This window comes from Polypterus senegalus, chromosome 3 (assembly GCF_016835505.1).
Source record: "Polypterus senegalus isolate Bchr_013 chromosome 3, ASM1683550v1, whole genome shotgun sequence".
Taxonomy (NCBI): domain Eukaryota; kingdom Metazoa; phylum Chordata; class Cladistia; order Polypteriformes; family Polypteridae; genus Polypterus; species Polypterus senegalus.
The window spans coordinates 261,640,396-261,655,869 of NC_053156.1; the positions used below are offsets into that span (position 1 = coordinate 261,640,396).

Below are 15,474 nucleotides of genomic sequence, written 5' to 3' on the forward strand. Positions count from 1 at the left end.
GTTGAGTTACGGGTGTATAAATGTAGTTATAGTGACTGATCATAATGGATCTGCAGTGTATGAATACTGTATGTACCTAATAATCGAGAGAGAGTGAGAATATATACAACATAAAGCACTTTCATGTAAAAATTATTAAATTACATGTATAAAATAAATATTGATTCAGTCATTCACATGAGTAAAAAGAAAACCTTTCTTGACATCAGAAAAAGTTAATGTCCAAGTTATTAGCAATCTTTATAATAAACAGTCAAAATTAATTATTTAACTTACATAATAATTTGCAATGAGTGCATCCTTATAGTCCTGCAGAAAAAAGAAAAACAGAATTTCAGGAATTTACAACCAAAGCTATTAATGTAGTTCTTCAATATTGTTTGAGAACTAAACAATGATCCCTTAAATTCTGCATGAGGACAAACAATCTGTTGGTTAGGATAACATGAGGAAGCCAGTTTTTATGTAAACCAGTGCAACTCCTTTAGGTTTGAAGAATATTTCTTGAGAGATGAAAGGTACACCACAACAACATTACCAAAATTCAGTTTGTGGCAAGCTACAATTTCACTGTGTTTGTTTGCATACCAATATTAAAACTATTACTTTCATTTTGTTGTAGTAGTAGAAATAATAATTGTGGTACAATCTTGTGTACGGAGTACAGGTGGTCCTCGGGTTACAACGTTTCGAGTTTACAACGCTCACTCCCATAAAAACTTAAAAAAATTGAGACATGAGAAGGAATAAAGGTAAGGATTTTTTTACACTCATTTTTTCTGTTACTACAGTACAGTATATTTATGTCCTTTTCTTTTTTCTCAGGCTTAGATTATGTTCTAGATCATGATTTTACAAATGTGCTAAGATAGGTAAGTGACTTAAGCTAGAGTGTGTTTTGACTTACACCAAAATTCGGGTTACATCACTGTTGTAGGAACGGAACTGTGTCGTAACCCGAGGACCCCCTGTACTGTGAATTTCTTATGTCTAACTAACATGTGACATTTTGACACACTATGGTGCCATGAGTATTAAAATACATAACACATATCAGCTTAACTTATACAATGTACTTATTAGTCTATTTCCATAAGTCCAAAAACCTCTGTCATTACACATGAGCTTGACAAATATCAAGGATACAAGACAAAGTAGGTAACACGGTTTCTAATCCAGTTTTTTCTTATATTTACAGGACTGACAATTAGATAAACTTTATTTATCCCATGAGGAATTCAAATGCATACAGTAACAGAAACATAAAGACAAGAATACAGATTCAGGACAGATAATACATTCATTCAATAAATCAACTGATAAATATATAAATAAACTTAACAAGTTTATTGGGAGGAAACATTGAATTGCCTGATATCACTGGGAGAAAAGACCCCTAGAGGCATTTGTTAGCACACCATGGTGGAATGAGCCTGGGGCTAAAAGTGCTTGAAAAGAATGCCTCTTGGAGGGTATTTCTCTTGATGGCATTAAATTTTGCCATCATCCTGTTTTCCACAACAGCTTCCACTATGTCCTGGGTGCACCCTGTGACAAAGTAGGCTTTCCTGGTAAGTTTTTTTTTTGGGCATTGTACTTCTTTTGCGCTCAAGAACAGTCTGCTTTGGCTCTTCTTGTCCAGCGCTACTGCTGTTAGGCCAGTCCAGTTTGCTGTTCATGTAAACCCTCAGGTTCTTGTAACTCTGCACCACTTCTATGTTCTCCCTTAAGTGGTGACTGGTCTCAGAGGCTTCTTGGCATATCTGAAGTCCACCACTAGCTCTTTTGTCTTGCTGATGTTCAGTTGCAAGTTGTTGTCCCTACTCGACAAGAAGTCTGCAACGACTTTACTGTACTCTGAGTCATCTTCACTATTAATGCAGCCTATGATGGACGAGTACTTTGAAAATGTCTGTAGTTGGCAAGTGCTGATATTGCTCTGGAATCTGTTGTATAGAGGGCAAACAGGAAGCGAGACGGGACAGTTCTCTGAGACATTTCAGTGTCGCACACCACCATTTCTAACACCCAGTCTCTCAGCCTCATAAACAGCTATCTGTTGGGCAGGTAGGCCATTATACAGGAGATTGTGAGAGCATCAAGATTCAAAACCTTTTTTTTTTTCCTAGTCAATGAGGCAGAATGGTGTGAAAAGAACTGGAAAAGTCAAAGAACAAATGAAACCAAACAAACTTGTGTAAAAACTATTAACAACACTTTCAGTCTCTGCATCTTCTGGTGGCTCTGGTATAATAAAGACCAGTACAGGATGTCATTAGACCAGTGAAACTCTTGAGAACTCATTGTCTGTTCAAAAGAAGTGACTTTTCTGTCAGTCCAACCTCTTTGTTTTTCTTTAAACTGGGATCGTGGCTGAGTCCCCAATTCTATTCACATCTCTCTCTTGATTTATCTTTTCATAGCTTACAAAGACTGAAACAGTGTTGGAAAAGCCAGAATGTGATTTAAACTGTGCATACTGTAGAAATATTAGCGTGCCCAATACTCCAGAAAGTTCAAGCTTAGAGTTTACAGTACATGGGAATACTATACATGGATTTGGTAAAGAACTTATAGCTTGATGAAACACTATGTATGCCTGTGTTCTGTGCTTTATTATAGGTATATTAGAATGATAAGATTACTAGAGGTTACAAGGTTATCTAAAACAAGATCTATAATAAAGTACTGCTGTTATTTTACAAAGTCTGCATTAATTGAGGGCTACATTTCTTTGTATTAGAAGGATGCAGCTTTTTATCTCAAGCACTAATAATGCGGCACATACCTCTGAGCTATTCAGAAACATACAGCATTTTCACAGGAGCATCTAGTAATGAAAGATTGTACAGTATATGTTTACGCGTGAAAGAAAAATGAAGAGTGAGACACATGGGTATATTTGGAGATGTCAGTTTCTGCAGCAATGATCTAAACATGCAGAAAAAATGTTCCTGATGTATAATTTATTTTGACAAAAGACAAACAAGCTATCAAGCAGATCAACTATTGTTAGAAGATACCTCATTTTGTTTTCTAAAAATACACACAAATCCAACAGCAAAAAGCCAAAGGAGTTTTTTTTTTATCTTGCCTTTTGGCTATTGATGAAATAGTAATGAAGGGGATAAAGGATGTGCAAAATTAGATGGCAATGATTGGTAATTACTGTAATTGTGAAAAAGACCAGTCAGCCAGTATCTTAGCCTGCAGGAACTGATTTACTGATTTGTCATATTGGGCTCCACGACTGTCAATATGTCCTGTGGGCCACAGTATATACAGTATGTGTGGGGTTCACAAAAATTGTGGTGTATGTAATGCAATATTAAACTAAAAACTACTAACGTAAAATTGAAAAATAACTGCATTACTAGGTATTACGCAGTACTTGTTTGACTTATTTGTAAATCAAAAAAATCTTGAAATATGACTTATAAAATATATTTTATAAAGTATATAAAACTAAACTAGATTTTACTTTTAACAAAAACAAACACATACATTTTGAAAATAAAATTACCAAACTTTACTTAAATTTAAATATTCACTTAATAATGAATACTTCAGTGGTAAAACATAGACATACGCACACATGCTTACTGCTTAGTCCATTTATCTCATAAATGCTGAAACTACACTGGTGGAATGTGACATCAATCTTCCATGACAAACTTTGCTTTCTATGAGAACATCATCTGGTGTTTTGATGACAGTGGTGAAAAACACACTCATGGGTGCTGCTCTATTATCTTCCTTAAGTGTTTAATTGGGCTGGTGATAGCCATGTTGTTTGAGTTATATTGTTAATGTTCTTTCTTTCTACTTGAAGCTTTCAATAGACTGAGCTTAATGACATTTCTTCTTCTACTTTAGGAGAACATCTGTAGTCACCTAATCCAGAGTAACTTGTCTCCATTCCTTCCAACTTTAGTCAATGAATTGACATCACAGTCAAGAAGTCAGCGAATTCTCCCACATTTGCCCATAGCCAGGGATGCCTTCTGCTTTTATTTCTATGCCAACATCATAACCAGTTTTTCTTGAAATATTTAAACAGTCTTGCTAATCCTGGTGAAATTATCAGCTATATATCAAAGTCTTTTGGGACTCTTCTTTCAGGCAAGAAACTCAACATGATATTAAACTGGATGTGTGCAGCAATTTTAAATATGACCTTAACCAAATAGAAGTTGGATATTTTTAAAATTTATTTTAGAGTTAGGAACAGACACAAGACAGTTTTCGAGCACACTACATAAACTAGCTGATTTGAAAATCAAGGTGTCTTTTGGGTATGTGTTATCTTAAATTGGACTTTAATAATGCAGCAGAAAAGTAAAAGACAAACAGGTCAAATTCCGTTATAACGAACTCCCAGGGACCTAAAAAATATTTCGTTATAACGAAAATTTCGTTGTAATGAGATTCTGTATTTGTTACTATAGTGCTTTCTTTAACCTGCGCCCAGGCGTTTGCAATCATTTCAATAGCTTCTTTTGTGTTTATTTTAATCTCCTCCTTGCCTACAAGTTATGCTGACAAGAATTTTTCTCAGCATTTCCTTGCAATAATATACTTTCCCGAAATGCGATTGCAGCATCTGTGGAAGATTGTTTGTCCATTGCCGGGGCAGGGCAAAAACAGGCTCATAGCGCTGCAGTGAAGTGACACAGAAGCAAATCATAAAAGATCAGGGTCGCGCTATAAGTCCCTGTCTTGTACCCCAAAACACGAGGCTGAGTCTCAGTACTTTAGGAAAACCAACTTTATTCAGCTTGAAACAGGAACAGCACACTTATTTATTGTAGCGTGATCTCAATCTCTGCTATACACAAATACAGCAGTCAGGCTGCATCACCCATCGATACCTTTTCTGTTTGCTTTGGTGGAGAGATGCAGTATAGCTGAGAGACGCAGAATATCTTTGAGCCAGCTGTTGCCCCAACAACAGATAAACAGTCTTCCATAGACACAGAGATTGGACTTCACGACGCTCTTCGGTGTGTCGTCCAGTTAGGGGAGGTCCCAAGAGAGTTTACAAACCTCACATTTACCTTGAATGAGTGGCACATTAATAGTAATGTTCCTTGAACGAGCATCTCTGAACCTCATAAAAACTGCTTTTTCGACGTCTTCAAATCCAGCAGTTCACATACGTTTGCAACCCGAGATTTTTTTTGCTCGGTCTTTCAAGAAAGTTGACAGTGTCGATGGCAAAATTCCGAAATTCACTGGCAACGTCTTTTTTTTTTTTTGCCGCAATCGAGAGCTGCAAAAATGTAACTTTTTTTTCTAATATGAACTGTTATCGTTTTTTCGTGTTCACCATTTCTATAGGAGGGTGACAATGAATTAAATTCCAATGGATGGTTTTTAAATATTGACGAGCAATAAGTAAAAGGTATCACTGCGAACCGCAGGAAAGAAAAAGGGCAAAAAAAGGAACGAGGAAAGTTTGAAGATCTGTTTGGGGATCATTATGCACAACTGAGCTGCGGCCACAAAACTAGCAGCTCTGCGGATGATTCATTCAGGCATTTCAAGGTCTTTTAGGCACTTCGTTATAATGAAAGTATCTGCTGAATGTACTTCGTAGTAACAAGATTTCTATAGACTCGTGTCATATGGGAAAACAGTCGAGACCATAAAAATACTTAATTGTAATGAAAATTTCATTATAGAGATATTCGTTATAACGGAATTTGACCTGTACTATATAATAAACATGTTTAAACTCCAAGACCATTTCAGTAAGAATTTCCTTATGCAGAAAAATGATAACTTTCTAAAATGAGACCAAAAGACTGTACCTTAGAACTATTTCTAATTGTGTAGTGTTAAAGAAAAAACACAAGCAAGCAATAATAGTCGATAACAAATTAAATTAAATTCAAAACTGAAACTTTTTTTGCTGATGTTTCTGATTCACTCCACGAGGTCAATGTTAAATCAGATTTAGAATATAGATGTTTATCATTTCTAAAACTGAATCTGCAAACAACGATCTTATTTGAAAAACATAAGATTTTTAGTGTAACTTTTACCTCGATCAAATCAGTTTATATGGTAGCCATAACTTGTGCAGTGACTCGGGTTCCAATAATGTCTGATGCAGGAAATTCTACACACATCCATAGCATTCTACTCCACAGTCTGAAGAATTTAGTTGGATTGCGAGAAGATGTTGTTTAGTTTTGCTTTTTAATATACATTATTCAGATGTTTGATGACAGTAGTCCTTTATTCTTGTATGCAGCTTGGTCAGCACTGTGGGGTACAGCCCGGACACAGACAGGTAGACATGATGTTGATCACCACACACACTGCAGCATGTGCTGCAGCACCAATCACCCCTTTAAGTCCAGGCCATTCACACACTGCCTTTCTCTTCTGACCGCCTCCACTCCACTCCTCTCCTCTAAGACTTTGTCCTTCTTCCACCCGACTCCAGCCATCGTATGGAGGGAGGCGGCCCCTTTTATGTCCACCCGGTTGTGCTCCAGGTGTCTTCCAGTGACCTTCTGCCGACATGCCCTTGTGTGGTGGAAGCACCGGCTGTGTACCCGGAAGCACTCTGGGTGTCCACGTACTTCTTTCCCCCAGCACTTCCAGGTGTGGCTGAAGTGCTGAGGTCCAGGGCTCCGAAGGCAGCGGGGCGCCTCCTGGCGGCGACCACGGGCTCCTACAGGGTTGAGCTTCCAAGCTCCCTTCCCGTGGTCCCCAAAGTAACCAGGGCGGTTGCCCCCACATGGTCTGGGGAAGGCGCAAGCCTCCTCCGGTCCTCCTGGGCATCCCGGCCGGGTCACCTCCCTAGCTGTCTCTGACACCACCTAGGGATCAAATGTGGAACCATTTAATAATTTAACTATATTTTATTTTTAATATTTATTTGGGTGTAACACTTAACCACAGTACATGTATCAATAAAACAATGATTCTTCTATCATGTCATTAATTAACTGAATTAGATACATGAGACATTGGGTAATTGAGAATGACTTGCTCTTAAACTCAGGAAGATCACTTTTCATTAAAAAAAACCAGATTCTTTTAGTAACTTAGAAAAAAGAAAGGTAATAATGACAGTTCACTGAGCTTAAACTTCAATTTGGATGAATCCACCACATTTCTGTACCAAGCTCAGCTTATAAATATTTCACACTTAAAGAGGTTTCTTAATATGACATTGTAGTTCAGTGTAGTTAAGTCATTTGCGTGGTTTACTCCAAAGCCTTCCGTTTTAATGGACTGCCTTATTTTCTGTGCTCCCAGGATAGGCTACAGCTCCAGTGAGGCAGAACCAGTTAACCAGTTACAGAAAGTGAATGGATAAATGATAAAATCCAGAATAAGAAAACATACTTAGATGATGGCTTCAGTGTTCATAATACCTTGAGACAAAGCCACATCAATAAGTTTCCTCATCCTGAAGTACATAATTTTGTTTTGAAAATCGTCACTATTTCATTTAAAATGTTCTCCTATGTATCATTATTGGCATCTCATAGCTGTTCCATTTTAAATCTATGCCTTGGTGTGCTAAATTGCTAGTTTGCTTAGGGGAGAAATTAAACCAAAATACGAAACAGCCAATAATCTGTTGAATAATTGTCAGGCTGCTTGCACCATTGAATTGTTGCTTAGTAAGCTGCAGTCTGACTTCTCCTGAGATTTAATTTGCTGCACATCAAGGTTTAAGAATATCTTAGTAAAACTATTAAAACTGACAAATGACAAAACTGTATTGAACAGGTACTCTAGAATAGCAAATGAGTTACTTTATTGCTTTACTGTCTTCTTCGTCAATGTAGCCCTTACAATATCTAGTCTTTCCCTAAATGGCTCCACTGGGGTGTATATCATCCTTGCCTTACTACTAAAATAACATTCCTAACAGTGCTGTGAACAAAATCTACATGACTGGGCTACAGAGGCATTCAATATGCTGCTCTTATGGTCAAATGTCTCAGGACAAGCATCATGGTCTTGTGTATCCATTAGTTATTTTTGGTGGGCAGTGTATTGAGTGCACTTTAGAGGAATTTGGCATGCTAAAAAGAAAACAAACAGTGATATACTTCTAAGCCCATTTTGACAGATTCCTAAATAATTCTACTTTTTTATATGAACGGAAAACTATTAAGCCAAATCAATTGTAAGGAGTAAAGTGAGCTGATTTACATTCAGTTACTGAATTAAAAATATTCAAAGAGGACAAAAACTACAAAAACAATAATCTTCTTCTAGCCAATGGTTTTGTATTTAATATATTGGCAAAATCATTCCCTCCCCGTTTTGGCATATTATTCCATTAATGTAACTTTCTTCAAAACATGTTAAGTCTAGTAAAAAAAAGTTACACAGAAGATATGAGCATTTAAAAAATGAAAGTATATAGTATTTACAGTACACTAGCCACATTACCTGTGGAAGACAGGTAATAAAATAAATTCTAAAATATTTATATCGTTTGCACTATGTGTACCTTCACCCTCGGTATCCTTGTGTGTCTGAACTGGTGCTCTGTCTGTCGTGTGTGTTCTCATCAAATCTGCTTCTCAGACTCTGTCATTTGAGGCAAATTGCTCACTTCCTGTCTACTTTTATAACTCGTGCCTTTGAAGGTAACTCTCAGCGTGCTTTCTACATCTTTATTTCTCCTTTTGTGTCTCACACTTGCACTTCCTCCTTCTATTAAGTCACCAAAGCCAAATCGACCAATCAGATTGCTCTGTGGGACCAGACATATACACAGACCATGGCAATTTATTACAGTATATAGTAGACACCCAATTTATGTTAAGCTGGTAAAAAAAGTAAAACTAAACCTAATTCCCAAAAATGGGGAATGTTTTTCATTGGGTTGTTTTCTTTGTTAGCATTCTACTGTTTAGCTCATCCTTAATTATCCATGTCTACATGGTAATTCTGTTTGCACAACTGAAACATGTTCAGTATTTCAAGTAAATTGCCCTGACTTGAGTTGCAAGGTACTGACATTCTTAAACTTTAATTTTGGTTTATAAAAATAGCCAAATCTAAACATCTCAAGAAAAACATAAATGTTTGTTGTCATTTTGTGAAATGTTATTCGTTATTCCAGGTGACAATTTTCTAAGAAGATTTCAAAGGTGCTCACTACTTGCCTTGGGAGATGAATGCAGACTGGATGTAACCAGGATAAAAAAGAGTGGAAGGCTCAGATGCACAACATAAGAGCACAGGTACATGAGAGTCTGTGGCCTGAGAAACAGGCACCTTACAGGTCCTAAGTTGACCGCTTTCTTTAACAGTTCAAGCCAAATACTAGTGCCATCAACAAAACATATACAGTATATATACAAGTATATTAGAGGTATCAGATCAAACGTTGCTGTTACAATGTAATTTGAATTTATTTAAAAACGATCTTATTCAAGGGCAAAAGCTAACATTTGATTGTAAAAGAATGGTTGCTTTTTTCCTGCACAAATTTTGGCACTGAGTTACTCCAGATGTGCTCTCTAAAGCCGCAGTATTTTACTGGTCTGTCTTTGTACTTCACGTCCACCTTCACTCTTTTGGTTATTTTAATGATTAGCTTGTTATCTTCATTAGAAAACAATTACAGCTAGACCCCTTCATGATTTAATTTTATTTTTTTTCCCCATTTTTTGTTCTATATCCCACTACTCTGTTAAAGAGCATCATTAGTGACAGCCAACATGCCGTGCCCTAATATTGGTCTCCGACATACATGGCTGCTGGCTTGATACATAATTTCTAAAACAATGAAGTAATTAAAAATATTTAGGCCACTTTTATTAAAAAAATTGCTGCATTTAACTTGATACTGTTCTGTAAGTCACACAGGAGTCACTTTTCATGGTGAGTCCACAGGTGCCGACTGCTTTTTATTCTGAACAGTGCAATTTAAATGGTACCCAATTGCTGCCCATTGGACATCTCCAAAATAATAAAAAAGTCCGCCTTCACCCTGACAATGTTGCATAGGTCCCATCTTTAGCAATCAGCTGGTGTCCTGCTGATTTTGTGTCTTAGTACTGTATGGGATTGAAAGCAGGGCTGGGGTGGCACCTAGGGAAAAGCATTTAACACAGTAGGGTTAAGTTACAAGGGTGAGGGACAGTGCTTTTATGCTCAACAGGCTGAGCCGCCAAAACTAGACTGAAAACTAGATGCCATTGCAGATACTTCCCTTTTACAGGGTGCAGCTTCTCAGGATTTCAATGACTCTTGGCTCTGTGGCTAAGGATCTGCACTGGCAATCGGAAGGTTGCTGGTTCGAATCCCATAAAAATGCCAAAAGAGACTCTGCTCTGTTGGGCCCTTGAGCAAGACCCTTAACCTGCAATTGCTGAGCGCTTTGAGTTGTGAAAAAAGCGCCATATAAATGCAAAGAATTACTATTATTATTATCTTGTATATAAATATTTGTTGCCTGAGTATTGCAAGGATTTATTTATTTTTTGCTGTTGGTGTTTGTTCTCACTGTAGCCGATCACCTGTTCCTATAACAATAAAGAATTAGAAAAGGCATGTACAAATGCAAATGTAACACCCAGAATTTCTAACTGAAGTTCAGATACAGTTAAAAGTTTACTTATTTTTAATTTGAATATTCAAACTGTTCTTTTTTGGCTAATTTATAGCCCTAATAGATAACTAATGTACAGAGAACTTTATTATTTGAGGAAGGATTTAGGGAGCATAGGCAAGTGAATCAGCCACCCCATGAACAGGCCTTACGAAGTATTAGGGGTTTGTTGTGCCTTCTTACTACTATTACACTAATACTAATTTAGTCTGATACCTCTCCTATTTGTTTTTTTTTTTCTGTGCGAAAAAAAATCAACTCAAAAATGGTTAACGGAACATAAAATAAAGCTTCTGCCTAGCCATCTCAGTTCCTGGACCTAAACCCCATTAAAAACCTGTGGGGTGAGCTGAAAAAGACAGAACCTAGGACTCTGTGAAGAGGAATGGTCTCAGATTCCCTGCTCTATATTCTCCAACTACAGTATATAAGATATTATAGGAAAAGACTATGTTGTTTTATTGGCAAAGGGGGTTGTACAAAATATTAAATACTGCGATGCCAATAATTTTGGCATGAGTGGTTTTGTTAAAAGTAATTGTATCTTGATGAGGAATTATTTTTTTGTAAAAATAACTTTACTTCAATTAAAACTTTTAGTGTGAGATTAAGGTAATTCATTAAAAGGAGATTTTTTTTTACCCTTTTTACTCATCTTTACCAGGGTACTGAATATATAAAACAAATTACACTAAATAGTGACAAGGTTTATTGGTAGTACAAAAACAGGACTTAGGAGTACATCAGGTAAGCTTCTTAGCATTTTCTACTAATTAATATGAAGGCCTATATTTTAATACGTTATATATCAAGGTTTTGGAGAGTGGTGACATGTTGTGTATTGGTTGGACATGCAAGTAAGAATTTCATCATACTCTGTATATGAGACAATACCACTACTGCTGGTTCTGACACTACATGACACATTCAGACAACAGCTGACTATCAAGAAATCTGTAAGATTTGTGTGTGCGTGTGTACTGTATATTTGAACAGCTATCTATTTCTGTATTAAAGGGCTTCCTCTTTCAGTTATGCCCCACTCAGATATGATAAAGTAGAAGGAGAGAAGCCAAATACAGTTCACATTTGCTCTTCCTGTGGAAAAAAAAAGCTCGGCCATAGTTGTAGCAGGGAAAAGGAATACACTTTGAAATAAATATGAAGTGTTCGAATATGTCTAGGCTAAAAACATAATTGCCAGAGTCATATCTCTTGATTTGCAGTGTTCTTGTAAGTGGCCACAGTATATACTCATAAATATATTAGGTCTTTAGTGTCTTCTTACTTTTTTATTTTAAAGATTAAACTTCATCTAATTTAATTTGCCTTTCATTCATATTTATAGAAAGACCAAACTCTGGAAATTCAACAAAATAAATATATATTGAACTTCAGTTGTCTTCAGTCCGTCCTGAGTAAAACTGTGAAGCTGACTCATTAGTATTCCACTGAAGATGTAATGCATTGTTCAGTAGCTGGTTTGTGCTGCCCCCTCTGCAGGCTGTTCTCCTTTAGACTTTGGTCTTACACCTTTCTGTTGATCAGTTTATTTGCAAAAAGAAAAACAAAGAAGAATTCTGCCTTGAATAATCAACAAATCCAGCCAGGCCTTTAATCTGCCAGAAAGACCGAGCATCATATCAGGCCAGGGCTTATCCTTAGTTTTTCTGTGCCAATGTGTGGATGCACCACAGCACATTTAGGGTAATTTGGACTGAAAATACAAACTCACTGTATAATTATTATTTAAATACTAACTTTTTATATTTGAGGTGAATCTACTGTATCTTAAGGTGGAATTGCTGTTTATAAATTGTTACCATTTTTGTGCTCTAATCATAAGCAGAATTTCTATACAAAAAACATAAAGCCTTCCAAAACCAACAATGTTTCAATCTCCATAACCTCGTTGTAGCATACATAAAGGTCTATTCATTCCAACATTTTCTGTCACTTGGTTCACAGCAAATGTGTCATTTGCTCCTTCTCTATTCTGGCACTGTAAGTCATTAACCTTGTCACCTCATTTTAACTGAATGGCATCTGTTATAAGAAGAATTAAACAGCTACTCATTAACAAACACCTTGTCCTTCTTTAAGTAAAGCTGCAAAAGCAAGTAATTTACAGGTACTCATATGCACTGTAGCATATTTCTTAAAATCAATTAAATTCAATGTTTTAAGAGTCAGTTCTCAAAGAAAAGGTCAGAAGACTAAACGGTGACAATACTTGAAGTAGACGTCATAGTTCTCTTGGATATACAGTGCCCTCCATAATGTTTCGGACAAAAACACTTTTTTTCCTTGATTTACCAATAAGCTGCGCAGTTTAATACAAACTAAACCATTCATACATGATTTAAGTGCACATTGCTGACTTTCATTTAAGGGTATTTGCTTACATTTTTACACTTTTTTTAACATAGTCCCTTCCCCATTTCAGGGAAGCATAATGTTTGGGACAGAGAAATGGCAGGTACATTAAAGCAGTCATATTTAGTACTTTGCTGCATATCTCTTACATGCAGTGACTGCTTGAAGTCTGTGATTCATAGACATCACCAGGTGCCAAGTATCTTCTCTGGTGATGCTGTGCCAGGCCTCTAAAGTAGCCATCTTTAGCTCTTGCTTTTTCGGGGGCTTGTCAAAACTCCAGTGTTGTCTTAGCAGTATGTCTGGGATTGTCATCTTGTTGTGAGATGAAGTGCCATCCAGTGTGTTTGGAGGCATTTACTTTAATTTGAGCAGTTGTTTCGATACACCTCAAAAATGTTATCCAGAATCCTGTGTCAGAGCAGGAGATAGAAAAGTATATAATGCCTCACCAAAGGTGAGATTGCAGTCAATTCAACAGGTATAACACATGGATAGATCTTGGGTTGTGGGACACTGTGTTAAGACTGAGTATTTTCCGAAAACGTTTAGCACAGGGCCATTCCAAAGTAGAAGTGCAGTCCTTTGACCTGTTACATGGATCATATATATATTCTTCAGGGATTTACTCTATTATTGCTAATTTCTGATGTAAAACCAAAATCTAATATTAGATAAAGGACACCATTCATAAGCAGTTATTAACTGCTGGTTAAATCAACCTTATTAATGGGAAAATAAGAGTGATCTGACAGGACTCAACCAAGCTTGGATATATTCAGCTCTGTTCAAAATCAGCCTCTTGTTTGAACCTCTCTCTGACTATACATCCATCCATTAAACATACACACACACAGACATAAAGATACAAATGTAAAATGATGTTCCCTAAAGCATACAGCTTGGACATTGGTAACTTTTATTTTTCCATCCAAGTTTCATTTACCAAATGTTGTGTAAATAATTTTGAAATCCTCTCAAAATTGGAAAGCAATGTGTAATCTATTCATAATTTTCCATGAAAAGTAAGGTATCTGTTCAAAAGAGGCTTCTGCATCAGGCTACAAGAAAACATGTTTAATGTACTAAGCTATTGTACTAGATTGTTTGGGTACTTTAATGTCTATGTATATAATTCTATACAATATGTTTGTGCAATTATAGCATGTGTACCTATTTGTTATGTTACAATATTAGCTCATTTGATTGGCTGTTTTTCCGTCTTACAAATTGTCTTGAACTGTTTGCCAGAAGGGAGGAGTGAGAAATGTGCAGGGTGGTAGAGGTCTTTAATTATATTTGGGTAGTGACTGGGATTAATAAGCTTGTGAATGTAACTGGACAGGCCAAAATACGGCTCCTGCATCAGGCTACTGGGCTTAGTTTCTTTTAATATGGGGAGGAGCTCACAGTAGAACCCCATATCAAGAGGAGGCAGTTGTTTGAGTAGAGGTGTTACTAGGATGACATCCTGGGGTGTGCTTCTGGATATGTAGGGAGGCAACCTAAATAGCAAAATAAATTAAAGCTATACTTCTGCAGAATTTTTCATTAGGAGGGAAAGTTACCCTTTTGGTTGGGCATTGTCCACCCCTCGGCCATCCACAGCCAAGCCCCTGCTTAGGCATGTGGTTTGAATTATTCCTAATCATTGTGGAGGTGTACAAGGTGCAGTCCACTAGGAGAAGATTACTGGAAAGGCCCAGGATGCACTAGAGAGAGGATCTTGGAACTCTCCAAGTGTTTTGAAATAAGATGCTGAAAAGAAGATGTCCTAGTGTTTCCACTTCAGCTTGTTGCTACAATGAACATCACTACTCTACAAGGAGTGAAAGTGAAGTGCAGATTTTGCAGTTTGAACATAACCTTCATAAAATACTTAGCTTTTATTAAAAAGTTCCTGAACCAGCTTTTTCCATTACATGGTGATATGAACCTGGTTCCTATCCTGGCAGCATCAGATGTAAGGCAAAAAAAAAAAAAGGAACCGGATGCCAGTCAACTGTAGGGCACAGTAATGTTCACACTTCGACTTTCTCAAAGAAGGCCAAGTTTATAGCTGTCAGTTAAATATAATAGGTTTAAGAGAGTGATACTATACAGTTCAGTGCCTTTTGTATCCCTGCATTGCTTCAGATGTGAAGGTGGATTTAAATGCACACTTTCTCCTTTAACTACACTATAGCAGTATAAGCAATCAGCAATGAATGGGATGCAGAACACACTCCTGCCCAAATCCATATTTATTGTACCCATGACAGTAGTACTGTACACTGTGTACTCTACATGTGACACTTTATACTACCAGTATGACAATTTTTACTGGATCACATCTTGCCTGAAGAAGGGGCTTGAGTTGCCTCAAAAGCTTGCATATTTTAATCTTTTTAGTTAGCCAATAAAAGGTGTCATTTTGCTTAACACCTCACTACTGGACCAATTTAAAGTCACCAATTAACCTAACATTCATATATTTTGGATGAAGAAGAAAAAATTAA

At 36.8% G+C, this 15,474-nt stretch overlaps 1 protein-coding gene across 2 annotated transcripts in view; it reads right to left on the bottom strand.

Annotated features, from left to right (window-relative positions):
* mpv17 (mitochondrial inner membrane protein MPV17) overlaps positions 1–15,474 on the bottom strand; it is a 127,642-nt gene that overhangs the window by 11,352 nt on the left and 100,816 nt on the right. For both annotated transcript variants that reach the window (XM_039749010.1, XM_039749011.1), the window contains exon 6: positions 277–309. In XM_039749010.1, coding sequence (XP_039604944.1) covers positions 277–309 — 33 coding nt within the window. The remainder of the gene's footprint in view (positions 1–276; positions 310–15,474) is intronic.